The following is a 12,196-nucleotide window of genomic DNA, read 5'->3' as shown; positions in this document are numbered from 1 at the left end:
TGGAGGAGAAGGGACTGTGGTGTGGCCATCCCCCCTGAGGGGTGATTTCTCGCTTTCTGTCTCTCTGTTTTTCTGTCTTTCCGGTGAACACATGCACCCTATAGCAAAAACCTCTTTAAAAAAAAAAAAAAGTAAAAAGAAGAATAGAATTGCTTTTTTGTTTGTTTGTTATTCTTTTAATTTGTCATGCTTGCACTGGAGATAGTAAGAGACACAGACAGAGAGGGAAAGTAAGAAATCATCCCTGAGGGCGATGGCTGTGCCACAATCACTTCACCATTCTCCTCCTAGGATGTTGGACATGCAGACACAGTTCCCAGCATGTTTTTCTTTCTTTTTTGCTTTAGAATTATTTATTTAATTTTATTATTAAGCCACCAAGTCTAGGACTCAAACTATGGTCAGCCACATGGGAGTCCAGTGCCTCAAACACATACCGTCTGCTGCCCCCACCCAAGATATTTTCAAGCCAGTAGTTCTGGGGCTTGAACCATGCAGTTGGCCCTGTGGGATCCAGCCATCTTAACTACCATGCCAACGGCTGGCCCTAACATTTTTTCTTTTGCAGCTAAAAGGATTTTACTTTTTGTATTTGGTATGATTTTCCCATGGTTAACCATAATTATCAGTAACATACCGTCTGCTGCCCCCACCCAAGATATTTTCAAGCCAGTAGTTCTGGGGCTTGAACCATGCAGTTGGCCCTGTGGGATCCAGCCATCTTAACTACCATGCCAACGGCTGGCCCTAACATTTTTTCTTTTGCAGCTAAAAGGATTTTACTTTTTGTATTTGGTATGATTTTCCCATGGTTAACCATAATTATCAGTAACCATGATCTAGTAAAACTTGCCTAATTTCTTTGAAAAGATCCATCGTGCCTAAACACTCAGAGCAGATTGTTTCATTGTTCCATTAAATCCTGATACCCAGACCTCCCATTTGTTACTGTCTGTAAGTCAAGAACGGATGCGGCCATCTGGGACATTTGTTTCCCTAGCCAGCATAACAAAGTCTCAAGGTCTCCATGAAGAAAGGCCTACTTATTTATCAATTCCTTCTTTTTTTACAGATAAAATTCTACTTTTTGTCTGTTGATAACCTCATAGCACAAATTCAAGAAATATGTAGATATCAGAGATCATCTTGAGAGTATGTCTTTAAATAACTAATAAACATTTTAATTTAAATATTAAGACTTTTTAATAGAATTAGCACTAATTTATAAAATTATTTTTAATAGAATAGATATTACACCACAATGGAATAACTACACTATTTATGTTTTCTTTAACATTTAAATTGTACTGTTCTTTTTTTTAGGTTTTTGCCATAGGGTGCATTAGTATTAGTATTATTTTAATTTGACTAGAGAGTAACGAATTAGAGACAGAGAGGGAGTGAGAAGTCACCCCCCAGGGTAGATGGTCACGCTACAATCCCTTCTCCTCCTGGATTTTGAGCACACACACTCATTGTGAGTTCCAGACCCAGTGGGTCTGGGACTCCAATTGTGGACAGCTATATGGGAGTCTAGTGCCTAAACCGTTATACCTCCTGCTGGCCCCACCTTGTCCATAATTGAAGACCTGTGTTGAGTAGTTTTTTTGATTGGTTACTATAGAAAATTTTTGACAAATGTACAAAACTTCTCTCTCTATTAAACAGTACTTAGCTACTGTACATATGTACAGACTCATACCCAATAGATATTCTGTAGTTTAGTACTATTTGCCTAAAGAGTCTAGAGAAGACTTCTAAAATGTTATTTTTAAAATATGACTGTATAGAGGCCAACAGGTGATGTAATAGTTAAAGTACTGCACCCCCACATGGTGGATTGTGGTTCAAGTCCTAGACCTGGCAGCTTGAAAATCACACTGGGTGGGACCAGCAGTTAGCATAATGGCTGTGTCACTGAACTCCCATGTAGTCGACTGTGGTTTGAGTCCCGGAACCTGGTGGCTTATACTCACACTGGGCACGTGTGCGTGTGTGCCCAAGATCCCGAGAGGAGAATGGAAGAGAAGGGATTGCAACGTGGCCATCCCCTCTGAGGGGTGATTTCTCGCTTTCTGTCTCTCTGGCGAGCGATGCACCCTGTCCTACATGGCTCACAGAGAGGTTTAAATCTCAGCCTAGTGGCATGGAAGACATACAAGACGTGTGTGTACTCACCTAAAATTCCAACAGGGTGGAGAAATGGAGAAGGGATTGCAATGTAACCAAGCTCTACTGTGGAGTACTTTCTGCTTTGTCCCTCTCCCTCTCTCTCCATCTCTGTTTCTCTCTGGTGAGCACATGCACCCTTTGGTCAAAAAAAAAAAAAAGTGTATACACAGACACACATATTATATATATGTTGGATATTTGGCAATTATTAACAATAAGTTGTCTGTCATATTAAAAGAAGTATAGGGTAGCTGAATTATTTTTATGGAAATATTCAAATTTTCCAAAGGGATTATGTGACATACAGAAAACGTACCATATCTTGAATACTTATACTGAAGTCACCTTAGGCAGACAACTAAATCTTTGTAAAATGGATGTTTTACAAGCAATAGGCATTTCTGTTAAATACCCTTTCTTTTTATAGAGCCAGGTTATTCTTAGTATGTTCTTCTATGTTAAATATCAGAGTCGGAGGAGTTACACCTCCCAGAATATTTGCAGACAGAGATGATATTTCTGTAATACACTTCAACCCAATTCTTCTCATTTTCATTGTGCAGTAAAAATAGCAGTGCTGAGCAAGAATTCCTAAGTTGTGTCTTTGCTATAGGGTGCGTGTGCTTGCCTAAAAGACAGAGAGAGACAGAGAGACAGAAAGCAAGAAATCACCCCTCAGGGGAGATGACCACGCCCCAATCCCTTCTCCTCCATTCTCCTTTTAGGATCTTGGGCACACATGCACACACACCCAGAGTGAGTTTAAGCCACCGAGTCTGGAACTCGAACTGCGATTGACTACATGGGAGTCCAGCGACATAGCCATTACGCTAACTGCTTGTCCCCTAAGTTGTATCTTTAAGTGAATTATTCAGTTCATAGAAATACACCACGTTGTACCAAAATGGTTCTGGTATTAGGGATCCATACTATTTTTATTTTAAAAATTTCTCTGTATTATTATTTTTGAATGGTTCACCTAAAGAGCTGTTAAAATATAGAAATAAGTAGAATGAAATTGCTTTAATTTATCATTTCTATAATTCGTAACATTGTAAGTGATCTAGAGTTCAGTCATTAGAAAGTGAAGTCTGGGGGACCAGCAATTAGTTTAATGGCTATGTCGCTGGACTCCCATGTAGTCGACCGCGGTTCGAGCCTTGTATCCGGTGGCTTAAAAAAAACTCATGCCAGGCGTGTGTGCGTGTGTGCCCATGATCCCAAGAGGAGAATGGAGGAGAAGGAATTGCGGCATGGCCATTCCACCTGGGGGGTGATTTCTCGCTTTCTGTCTCTCTGTCTCTGTCTCTAGCGAGCACACGCACCCTGTAGCAAAAACCTCTCCAAAAAAAGAAAGAAAGTGAAGTCTGGAATTCTGAGTTCCAGCGTAATTTGATCCAGAGAGATAAGAGCCATTGGTGTAGATCAGTGTTCCTGAGTGGTGGTTGTTGTACTCAGGAGACAACATCTGGAGACATTTTTGATTGTCGCACTGTGGGGTGGGGAGGAGTGGGTACTAGCAGCCTGTGTATAGAGGGGGGTGCTGCTAAACATCCTATGATGCATAAGACAGCCCTCAATGGAGGATTATCCTCCCAAAATTCCACTTAGTGTCAAGGCTGAGAACCCTGCTCTGCATAGGGACAGGGCAGAGGACGGGAGGGAGCTAAGCATGTGACCCGTAAGTGGACCTTCCAAGCTCCAGTTTGCCTTACTGTCAGTAGGGGCCCAGTGCTTTCACTTCAAGTATTTGCTTCTACATTTTCATCAGCATAATCAAAACATTTTATTTCTCAAGGAGAAAGACCAAGTTTAATCTGTATTGAGTTCCATTTAATTATTTATATAATATGATAAAATGGAATTTATGATTTGTATTTCCCCCAACTTTTTATCGTGAATAATTTTCAAACCTACAAAAGAATTGATGTAGCCTAACAAACACCTACATATACATCCTCTCTTCATTGATTTACCTTTATTAATGTTTTTCTGTACTTGCTTCCTCTCATCTTCATGCTACTTAAATTGCCAATTTATGTATGCTTTTACCAAGTACACTTCTACTTGTCTGTTCACACACACATGCAAAATGGTATGTGCAGCAGTACTTACAAAAGCAAGAGATTGGAAGCAATGATAATGTCTCTTAAAAGATGACAACATAATGTAATTTTTTTTCTGAAGATGTAAATGTGATAATATCCTTACTTTGATTATCACGCACTGCATGCATGCTTTGAAAAGCCAATATTGTAGTCCACAAAGATGTACAAAGTAAGTCAATTACAAAATAAATTTGAAAATAAAAAAAGATGATTCACTAAATTACAGGACAAAGAAATTCTATACAAATGTTTAAAAAATTAAGACACTAGGGATTGATAAGAGTATCTCTCCAAAATATGATAAGTTAAAAATATAAATCCAGGGACCAGCAGTTAGCGTAATGGCTATGTCGCTGAACTCCCATGTAGTGGACCACGGTTCGAGTCCCGGACCCAGTGGCTTAAACTCACACCAGGCACATGTTCTTGCATGCCCCAGATCCCGAGAGGGCATGCCCAAGATCTTGAGAAGAGAATGGAGGAGAATGTATTGCAGTGTGGCCATTCCCCCGGGTGGGTTGATTTCTCGCTTTATATCTCTCTGTCTCTCTCTGTCTTTCTGGCGAGCGCACGTGCCCTATAGCAAAAATATAAATCCAGTGCATAAAATATGCAATTGTTGAGACCAGAAGATGGCATAATGGTTACATCTCTGGATTCTCACATGGCTGACCGTGGTTTGAGTCACAAACCCAGCAGCTTGAAACTCATACCAGGTATGTGTGCATGAGTGCCCAAGATCCCCAGAGGAGAATGATGGAGAAGAGACTGTGGCATGGCCATTCCTCTAGGGGGGTGATTTCTTGCTGTCTGTCTCTGTCTCTTTATATCTCTCCATTGAGTGCATGTGGCCTATAGCAAAAATCTCTCAAAAACAATGCTGTTGTTTGTGTAAGAATGGGAAAATTAATACATATTTATATATTTCATATTTCCTTGGATATATATTAAGGGACTCTGGAAAAATATCTAATAAACTAACAAATTGGTTCTTTCTGTGGAAGAAAGGATGTAGTTTCCACCTATACCCTAAACAAGTGATTAAAACTAAATGAGAATTTCCTGTCCAGAAACCTTTCTGGGCACAATTAATTATTTAACTTTAGTCTAAGCAGTTTCTTACATTTTTAGTTGCTATTAACCATGGAAGAAAGTTTAAATTTTATACTTCAATTTATTTTTCCCTTCTTTCTGGGTTCTGGTAAAATTCTATACATTTGTTATATTCGACTGTATTAGTGAAATCATTGCTCTTTTATATTAAGTCGAAAAGTGCACAGAGAACATCTTTTCAGAGTGAGACTGAAATATACAATAACAATTTATTTTTTGCCAAGATTAAACAGCAAGTTTAGCTAATTCTGTGAGTGATATTCCATTAAATGTAAAGGAATTTTTTAATCCCATTAACTTATTTATTTTTAATCCACAGCAAGTTGGTATTGATAAAGGTGACATTCCTGACCTCACACAGGTACGTGACTCTCTCAGTGGAAGATTCAGTAGGCACAAAATTATTTCTCCATATATTGTCACAAATAGTCCCACTCAGGGCATAATCTTATAAACATTTAATGAATTTTGTATTTAGGGTAGCCAACTTTCTTAGGAAGTTTTCTAACTTAATTTTTTTCTAGCTATTGAATATATTTGAGAGTAATAGCAAGATTTTCCTGTCCTTATGATGTAATTTCTTTTTTTAGAGGCCATTGTACTTATTAATTGAGCTCATCTTTTCATTCTTGAAACTTGTATCAAAAGGAAACCTTGACTAATGTTGATAAAAGTGCTTTAGCTATGAAAAAATGACTATTTATAGGCTTGAACATCAGAACATTAGAACTGTTCTTTCTGCTCATCCTGGTTTTCAGCGTGTCCCAATATGAAAGAAAGGCACAGATGGGAAGAGTTGTAATGTCATGGTTTGTCTGAACTTATATTTGTCTCCCTTGTGAACTGGGGGAATTTCTAGATATAGAAGAACCTCTTTTCAAAGAGTAGTAGTGGCAGATGAGTGATTTTTTTCTCAGGGGCTATCTAGTAAGCAAAAACAATTGTGAGGTTTTCTTATCAATCCTTTTACCTGGCAATAGAGTATAGTATGCATCTCCTATGACATAGAATCAAAGTCAGAGAATCAAGATTCAGAATTATTGAGTGACCTTTCTCATTCCTGGCAGAGACTGTTTTTATTTAATCATTGCGTTAGGGTTAGTTTCAGTCTCAAACATGTCCTTTAACTAGAGGCAATATTGTAGTAGAGAAAATGGAAGAGGTTATAGAGCTGCTGTCTTCTATACCAATAATGAATACATGAATTTTCTGTTTCCGTAAGTAAAAACAGTTTTCATAATAGAAGAAAATTGTCATAATGAAAGATACTCACTTTTTAATAACCCAAAAATGTGTTTAATAATTTGTTAGCCTTACAATATGTTGAAATATTTTCATATTTAAAATACTTCCTAAATTGTCATTTAAAATTAAAGAGACCCAAAGAAATGGTCTTTTGTATTTGTATTATTAAAATGCTAATTAAATGTCAAGAACTCTTTATAAATAAAATTCACCGAGCAGTTCATAACATGATGGTATTGTAGGTTTTTAATTTAAAAATTGAGAGTAAGTTTCTCTTAATAGGTGGAACCGTACCACTAACCAGCTCTCTGTTAGATACAGATTTATGTTTTTAACACTCAGTGAGAAGCAAAGAAAATAAGTGTTTTTATTCAAATTATTCACTTATAATAAAAACTTACATTGTATTTTTAAAAGAATCCCCACATAGGGTCAGCAGGTGGTATGAAGGTTAAGGTACTAGATCCCACATGGCTGGCTACATGGTTTGAGTCCCAAACCCAATGGCTTGAAACTCATGCCAGGCGTGTGTTGGGGGGGGTGTCCAAAATTCTAAGAGGAGAATGTAGGAGAAGGGATTGCAGCTTGGCCATCCCCCCTGGGGGGGGAGGGTGATTTCTCACTTTCTGACTCTGTCTCTCCAGCAAGCACACACTCCCTATAGCAGAAATCTCTCAAAAAAAGCAAAAGACCTCAAATAAATAATACATGTTAACTTAAAAACATAGACATTAAAATAATTTGATGAATACTTTTTAGAAATGGCAGATCATCTTTATTTAAATTCTGCAAACAGCCCATTTTAAATCCTCACTGTGGATTATAAGAAAAACTAGAAATTTTGTAAAGAAGAGGCTTTCAGTTAGGTAGAAAATAGGTCATTTGAGGAAAGACTTAAAGGACTACTTAAATTCCTTTTTGTTTTTATAATTAGGAAATGATAGTATACCCTTGAAAGGAGGATTTACATCCTTTGGTATAATTCTTAGGATACTATAATATTCATTATAATTTATGTAATCTCCTCTCAGGAAGTCCAGAGACCTAATGATTTAAGATGGTATTTTCATAATTTGGGAAACAGAGACTCCACCCTCAAGGAAGTAAAATCTTGCCCTGGTGTAACAGAAAGCTATTCAGTGGTAGAAACTCATTATGGTCTCGTAGCACTTTATCCTCTGCTGTAGTTATGACTTAAGAGCCATATAAACTTTAGTGTTAATATTTATTCTTAAATTCTCTCCTCATATAAAAACCCTTTTACTTCAGTTTTCTAGTATATGTTTAAAAGCATGGGATACTTCTGAAATTTTTTATTAAGTAACGTAACTGTGGTTTCTTCTGGGAACATGAACATGATGGAGCCAAAAACTCTCCATAATTCTTATTTAGGGCCCCTTCCCCAGATGGTGGTCTTTATCCGAAGCAGAGATTTAGACACACCCTGAAAGTACAGTCAGGTTTGAGCTAGAATCTGAGCTATCCTGGAGTTCATCCTTCAGATGGTGTTAGAACAGGATTAATCTGGAGTCGAGTCAGAAACACAGTTTGTGTGGACTTAGTTCAGCTCCTCTGAGATTAGCCTGCTTTCTGCCAGGCTTCTCTGTGGCCACTATGGCTTCTGAATCTAGCCATGCCAATGAACAAAATGCCTAGTAGGAGAGGGTGAAAGAACAGATGGAAATCAGAAGGGCTTCCTATGGACTGGAAGTAGGAACAAGAAATTCATACATAAAAGGATTAGAATCCCTCTTGCAGCAAAATGGAAGAGATGAACTTTAGGGATACCATTATGAATGTAATAGATATGTTTTAGGTTATAAAATGCACAGTAAACACATGCATAGCCATTGGTAGCACTTCTTCAAATTGTGCCTATAATACTGTTAGTTCTGCATTTCCATAATTCATGAATATCAATGAAAGATTTAAAAGTAGTGCAAACATACTATTTTGAGTAAGAAGTGTCTATGATTTCAGAACTGAATTTTTTTTCAGGATTTTCAAATAGTTTCTTAGATAATAAAATTCTTGAATGACCACTTGACTTTTTAAAAATTTGGTTTTAATGATACTTTATAACCCAAAGTTTTTAAATTGTTAATGAATACTTTCTTTTTTATTCTGGGTTCATAATCTCTATGAATTCATTCTCCAAAAAAGAATTTTTAAAAATATTATATTTATTATTTTAGGTGTATACATTGTAAATTTAAATATCATCATTTATGAAAAAAATATTTTAGGTTTTGATGTCAGGAATTCTGGTTGATCTGAAAACTACCAGTAAAGAAAAGGCTCCTTTTAAAGACCATCCACTGACAAATTGGTAGCTGTGATATGTTGTTGTGTTGGCTTTCTTGGACTGACTCTTGCTCTTCGGCTTGGTGTTTCCATCCAACTAGTCATTGGCTTCAGCATTTTTTAAAACTAGCGACTAAAGACACCGCTAGTTAAACTTGACTATCTTAACTTCTTTTTACAATAGCAGAGACATTCTCAAAGTTTTGTGCATTGGAAATTTAAAAGACAGTTTCTATTTAGTGTCTCTCAGGTGTGAATTAATCTAAAAATTTTGAAACTATATATTTTCCTTTCTAAAATTACAGTGTGTATTCTTAATTAAATGAGTATTTATCATTTACAATATGGTATATACAACAAATTTCCTTTATCTTTCTTTTAAAAATTGTTTTTGAACTTTAGAGTCCGGCCAGCCAGTGGTGTAGTGATCCCACATGGCCAACTGTATGGTTCGAGTCTCAGACTTGGCTTGAAAAACACGCCAAGCGTGGTGTGTGCATGCCCAAAGAAATTCTGAAAGGAGGGAGAAATGGAGGATAAGGGATTCCTGTGGGGCCACCCCCCGTGGGGAGTGCTTTCTCACTTTCTTTGTCTCTCTCCAGCAAACTCACACACCCTCTGGCAAAAATTAAAAGCAAAAACTTAAGAGTCTACCCCTTATTTGTACTTTACTGGAATTTGTTAACCTGAATTTTTTTTACATGAATTATATTTTAAAATTCTAATTTCTATGGTCTTCTAAACTCATTTCATTCCCTGATAATAATTTGTTTAATTCTGTAGTCCAAAGTTGTTTACACAATACCAAAGAATTGTCCCTTTCTTCTCAAATTCCATCACTTTAATATTTTTGTTCATTTTGTAATTTGTGTATAAGAATTTACATGTTTAGGTTCACTTAGAAACTAATGTTACCATAATCATATAATTATTATGACATTTTATGAGTTTATTAATGAAATGAAAATGAATATTGAATAAATAAAATGTCCTGAACTTTCAAAATTTAAAAATTCTTAAAGGTACAATATAAAATATAATTATATTAATTTCTTTTCATTCTGTGAGCTATTTTAGCCATTAGTGTAATTAAAGTCCTCCAAAAATGATTTCACACTCATTTAATGGACAATTGTGTGAAATAAATGTATCTATAATTGTCCTTATATATTTAATTCATGGAATGTTATTCTTTGAATACCTATGCTGTTGTTAAGGTCTAGTTTGGGATACAATTATTTGAAGAAAGATAAAATTAACTTTCTAATGCTTGAGGAATAGATCTGTTGTAATATTTGTATAAACCTATTATTTCTCCTTCTACTATACAGTAAAATACTATCACTTTATATTGCCTAAATTTTATTTGTAAAAATAAACTTTTAAGTACATTTTAATAAGAGTTGAAATATATTGAGACCAGCAGGTGGCATAATGGTTACGTTGCTGGACTTCCAGGGTTAAGTCCTAGACTAGGTGACTTAAAACTCACGCCAAGCTCGTGAGTGTGCATGCCCAAAATCCTGAGAGGAGAATGGAGGAGGAGGGATTGTAGCATGGCTATCCTCCCTGGGGGGTGTTTTCTCACTTTATGTCTCTCTGGTGAGCACATACCCCTTATAGCAAAAATCTCTCTTAAAAAATGCTATAATATATTAAATCTATCAATATATAGTACTCTATTAAGACATCATTATATTTGTTATAGTTTATTATGGCTGTAAATATATATTAGGTAAGAAAATCTTGTTATTGATTGTTAAAATTGTATTTTCCCCAACTCTCACCTCTCCCTTTTTTAAATGTAGCAACAATTTTTCCCAATAAATCAGTCAAATATGGATGGGTGAGATTTTACTGTATTTCCAAATTTCTGTTCATTTGTATTTGGACATTTATATTTTTTACCTGGATACAAATACCTATTCTTTTTTTCTCTGTGGGTTTATGGGAAGGTGGTGGTAAACCTGATTAGTATTTGCTATGTATGAGTAATATCTTACAAAAAGTCTATCCAATGTAATCTCTCCACTGAAGGCACACTGTAATGCTATTTGTTTTATGGCAGAGTCACATGTATTTAATATGGACCTTACTGAGAGTCCCTGGACTTGAAATATTTCAATACTAAAAGCATGTGAAATGAGCTCACATACATATATTGGAGTATGTGACCACCACCATACGAAGTTACAGTGATACTACCGTGTGTTTACTTTGAACAAAAGCAATGCAGACATTTATTTTTACTTTTTTATTATAGGCTCCCAGCAGTCTTATGGAGACCCTTGAACAGCATCTAAATACATTAGAAGGAAAGAAACCTGGAAACAAGTACGCATTAGTTGTGTCTTCTAAATAAAATGAAAAATACTAGTATTGTTCTTTGTAAGAATGAGACTTATCATGTGCAACCTATACCCATACGGTTTTAGTGTATGCTTTATTGTAATGTTTCAGGGTTCCCTCAGCACCGCTATCCTTTCTTTTAACTTAGGACTTTTTTGCCCTTAGCAGGAGTTCACAATACATAGAGAATCACTCATGTTTTAAAATCAAAACTATTAACATTGGACCTGACTATAAAATGAGTACAACTTCACAAGCAGCCAAGAACACTCTATTATGTCGCTAACCCCTTTTGAAAAGAGTGAAGCCCCCAGTATAGTTTTCTAGACTCCTGTCTCTCCCCATTTAAACCATTAAGCGTGGCATGGTGGTGACATTTTACCAAGATATCTTTTTATACAGAGTAGCAATCAAGCAGCAATTAATACAGTCTTATTATATTTTCATACATTTATTTTTGGCTACTTCGATTTTTTACTGTTTTCCCTCATTGCATGCAGGAAATGTTCAGGTTCCATTTTTTTCCACTTCTCCAACAGTTATAAACATGTCTACACACAAGACCCAGCAGTTTCTAGTCTTTGTGCCTTGTTCAGACTAGAATTCCTCTAGAGGTAGATGCCTACCCTCCTCGTTCTGCCTATGTAAATCTTCCATATCCTAGGAGGGCCATCTCCAGTCCTGCCACTCAAAAAGCCTTCCTTAATCGTTTACTGCCGTGTATTGTGGTTATCTTTTTTCACATAAGATTTAAATAGATTTTCTGATTCTAACAGTCAGGGACTGGATTTTTTTTTACTTCCTTGTTTCCTCCTAAACACTCAGTTCGGGTTTCTGCAGAGTCATCTTGAAACCTGTCTGTGTTGGTAATACCAGCTTTATGTTTACTTCACTTAGACAGCAGG

The 12,196-nt window shown here is 36.2% G+C and overlaps 1 protein-coding gene across 11 annotated transcripts in view; it reads left to right on the top strand.

The window, feature by feature from the left end:
• SNAP91 (synaptosome associated protein 91) overlaps positions 1–12,196 on the top strand; it is a 139,478-nt gene that overhangs the window by 71,981 nt on the left and 55,301 nt on the right. For all 11 annotated transcript variants that reach the window (XM_014585874.2, XM_014585873.2, XM_006143360.3 and 8 more), the window contains exons 10-11: positions 5,713–5,754; positions 11,206–11,276. In XM_014585874.2, the coding sequence (XP_014441360.1) occupies positions 5,713–5,754; positions 11,206–11,276 (113 nt within the window). The remainder of the gene's footprint in view (positions 1–5,712; positions 5,755–11,205; positions 11,277–12,196) is intronic.

The sequence above is a fragment of the Tupaia chinensis genome, unplaced genomic scaffold (assembly GCF_000334495.1).
Source record: "Tupaia chinensis unplaced genomic scaffold, TupChi_1.0 Scaffold000097_1, whole genome shotgun sequence".
In the NCBI taxonomy this organism is placed as follows: domain Eukaryota; kingdom Metazoa; phylum Chordata; class Mammalia; order Scandentia; family Tupaiidae; genus Tupaia; species Tupaia belangeri.
The sequence above is the reverse complement of the archived record's forward strand: the minus strand, read 5'-3'. Positions and strand labels throughout refer to the sequence as shown.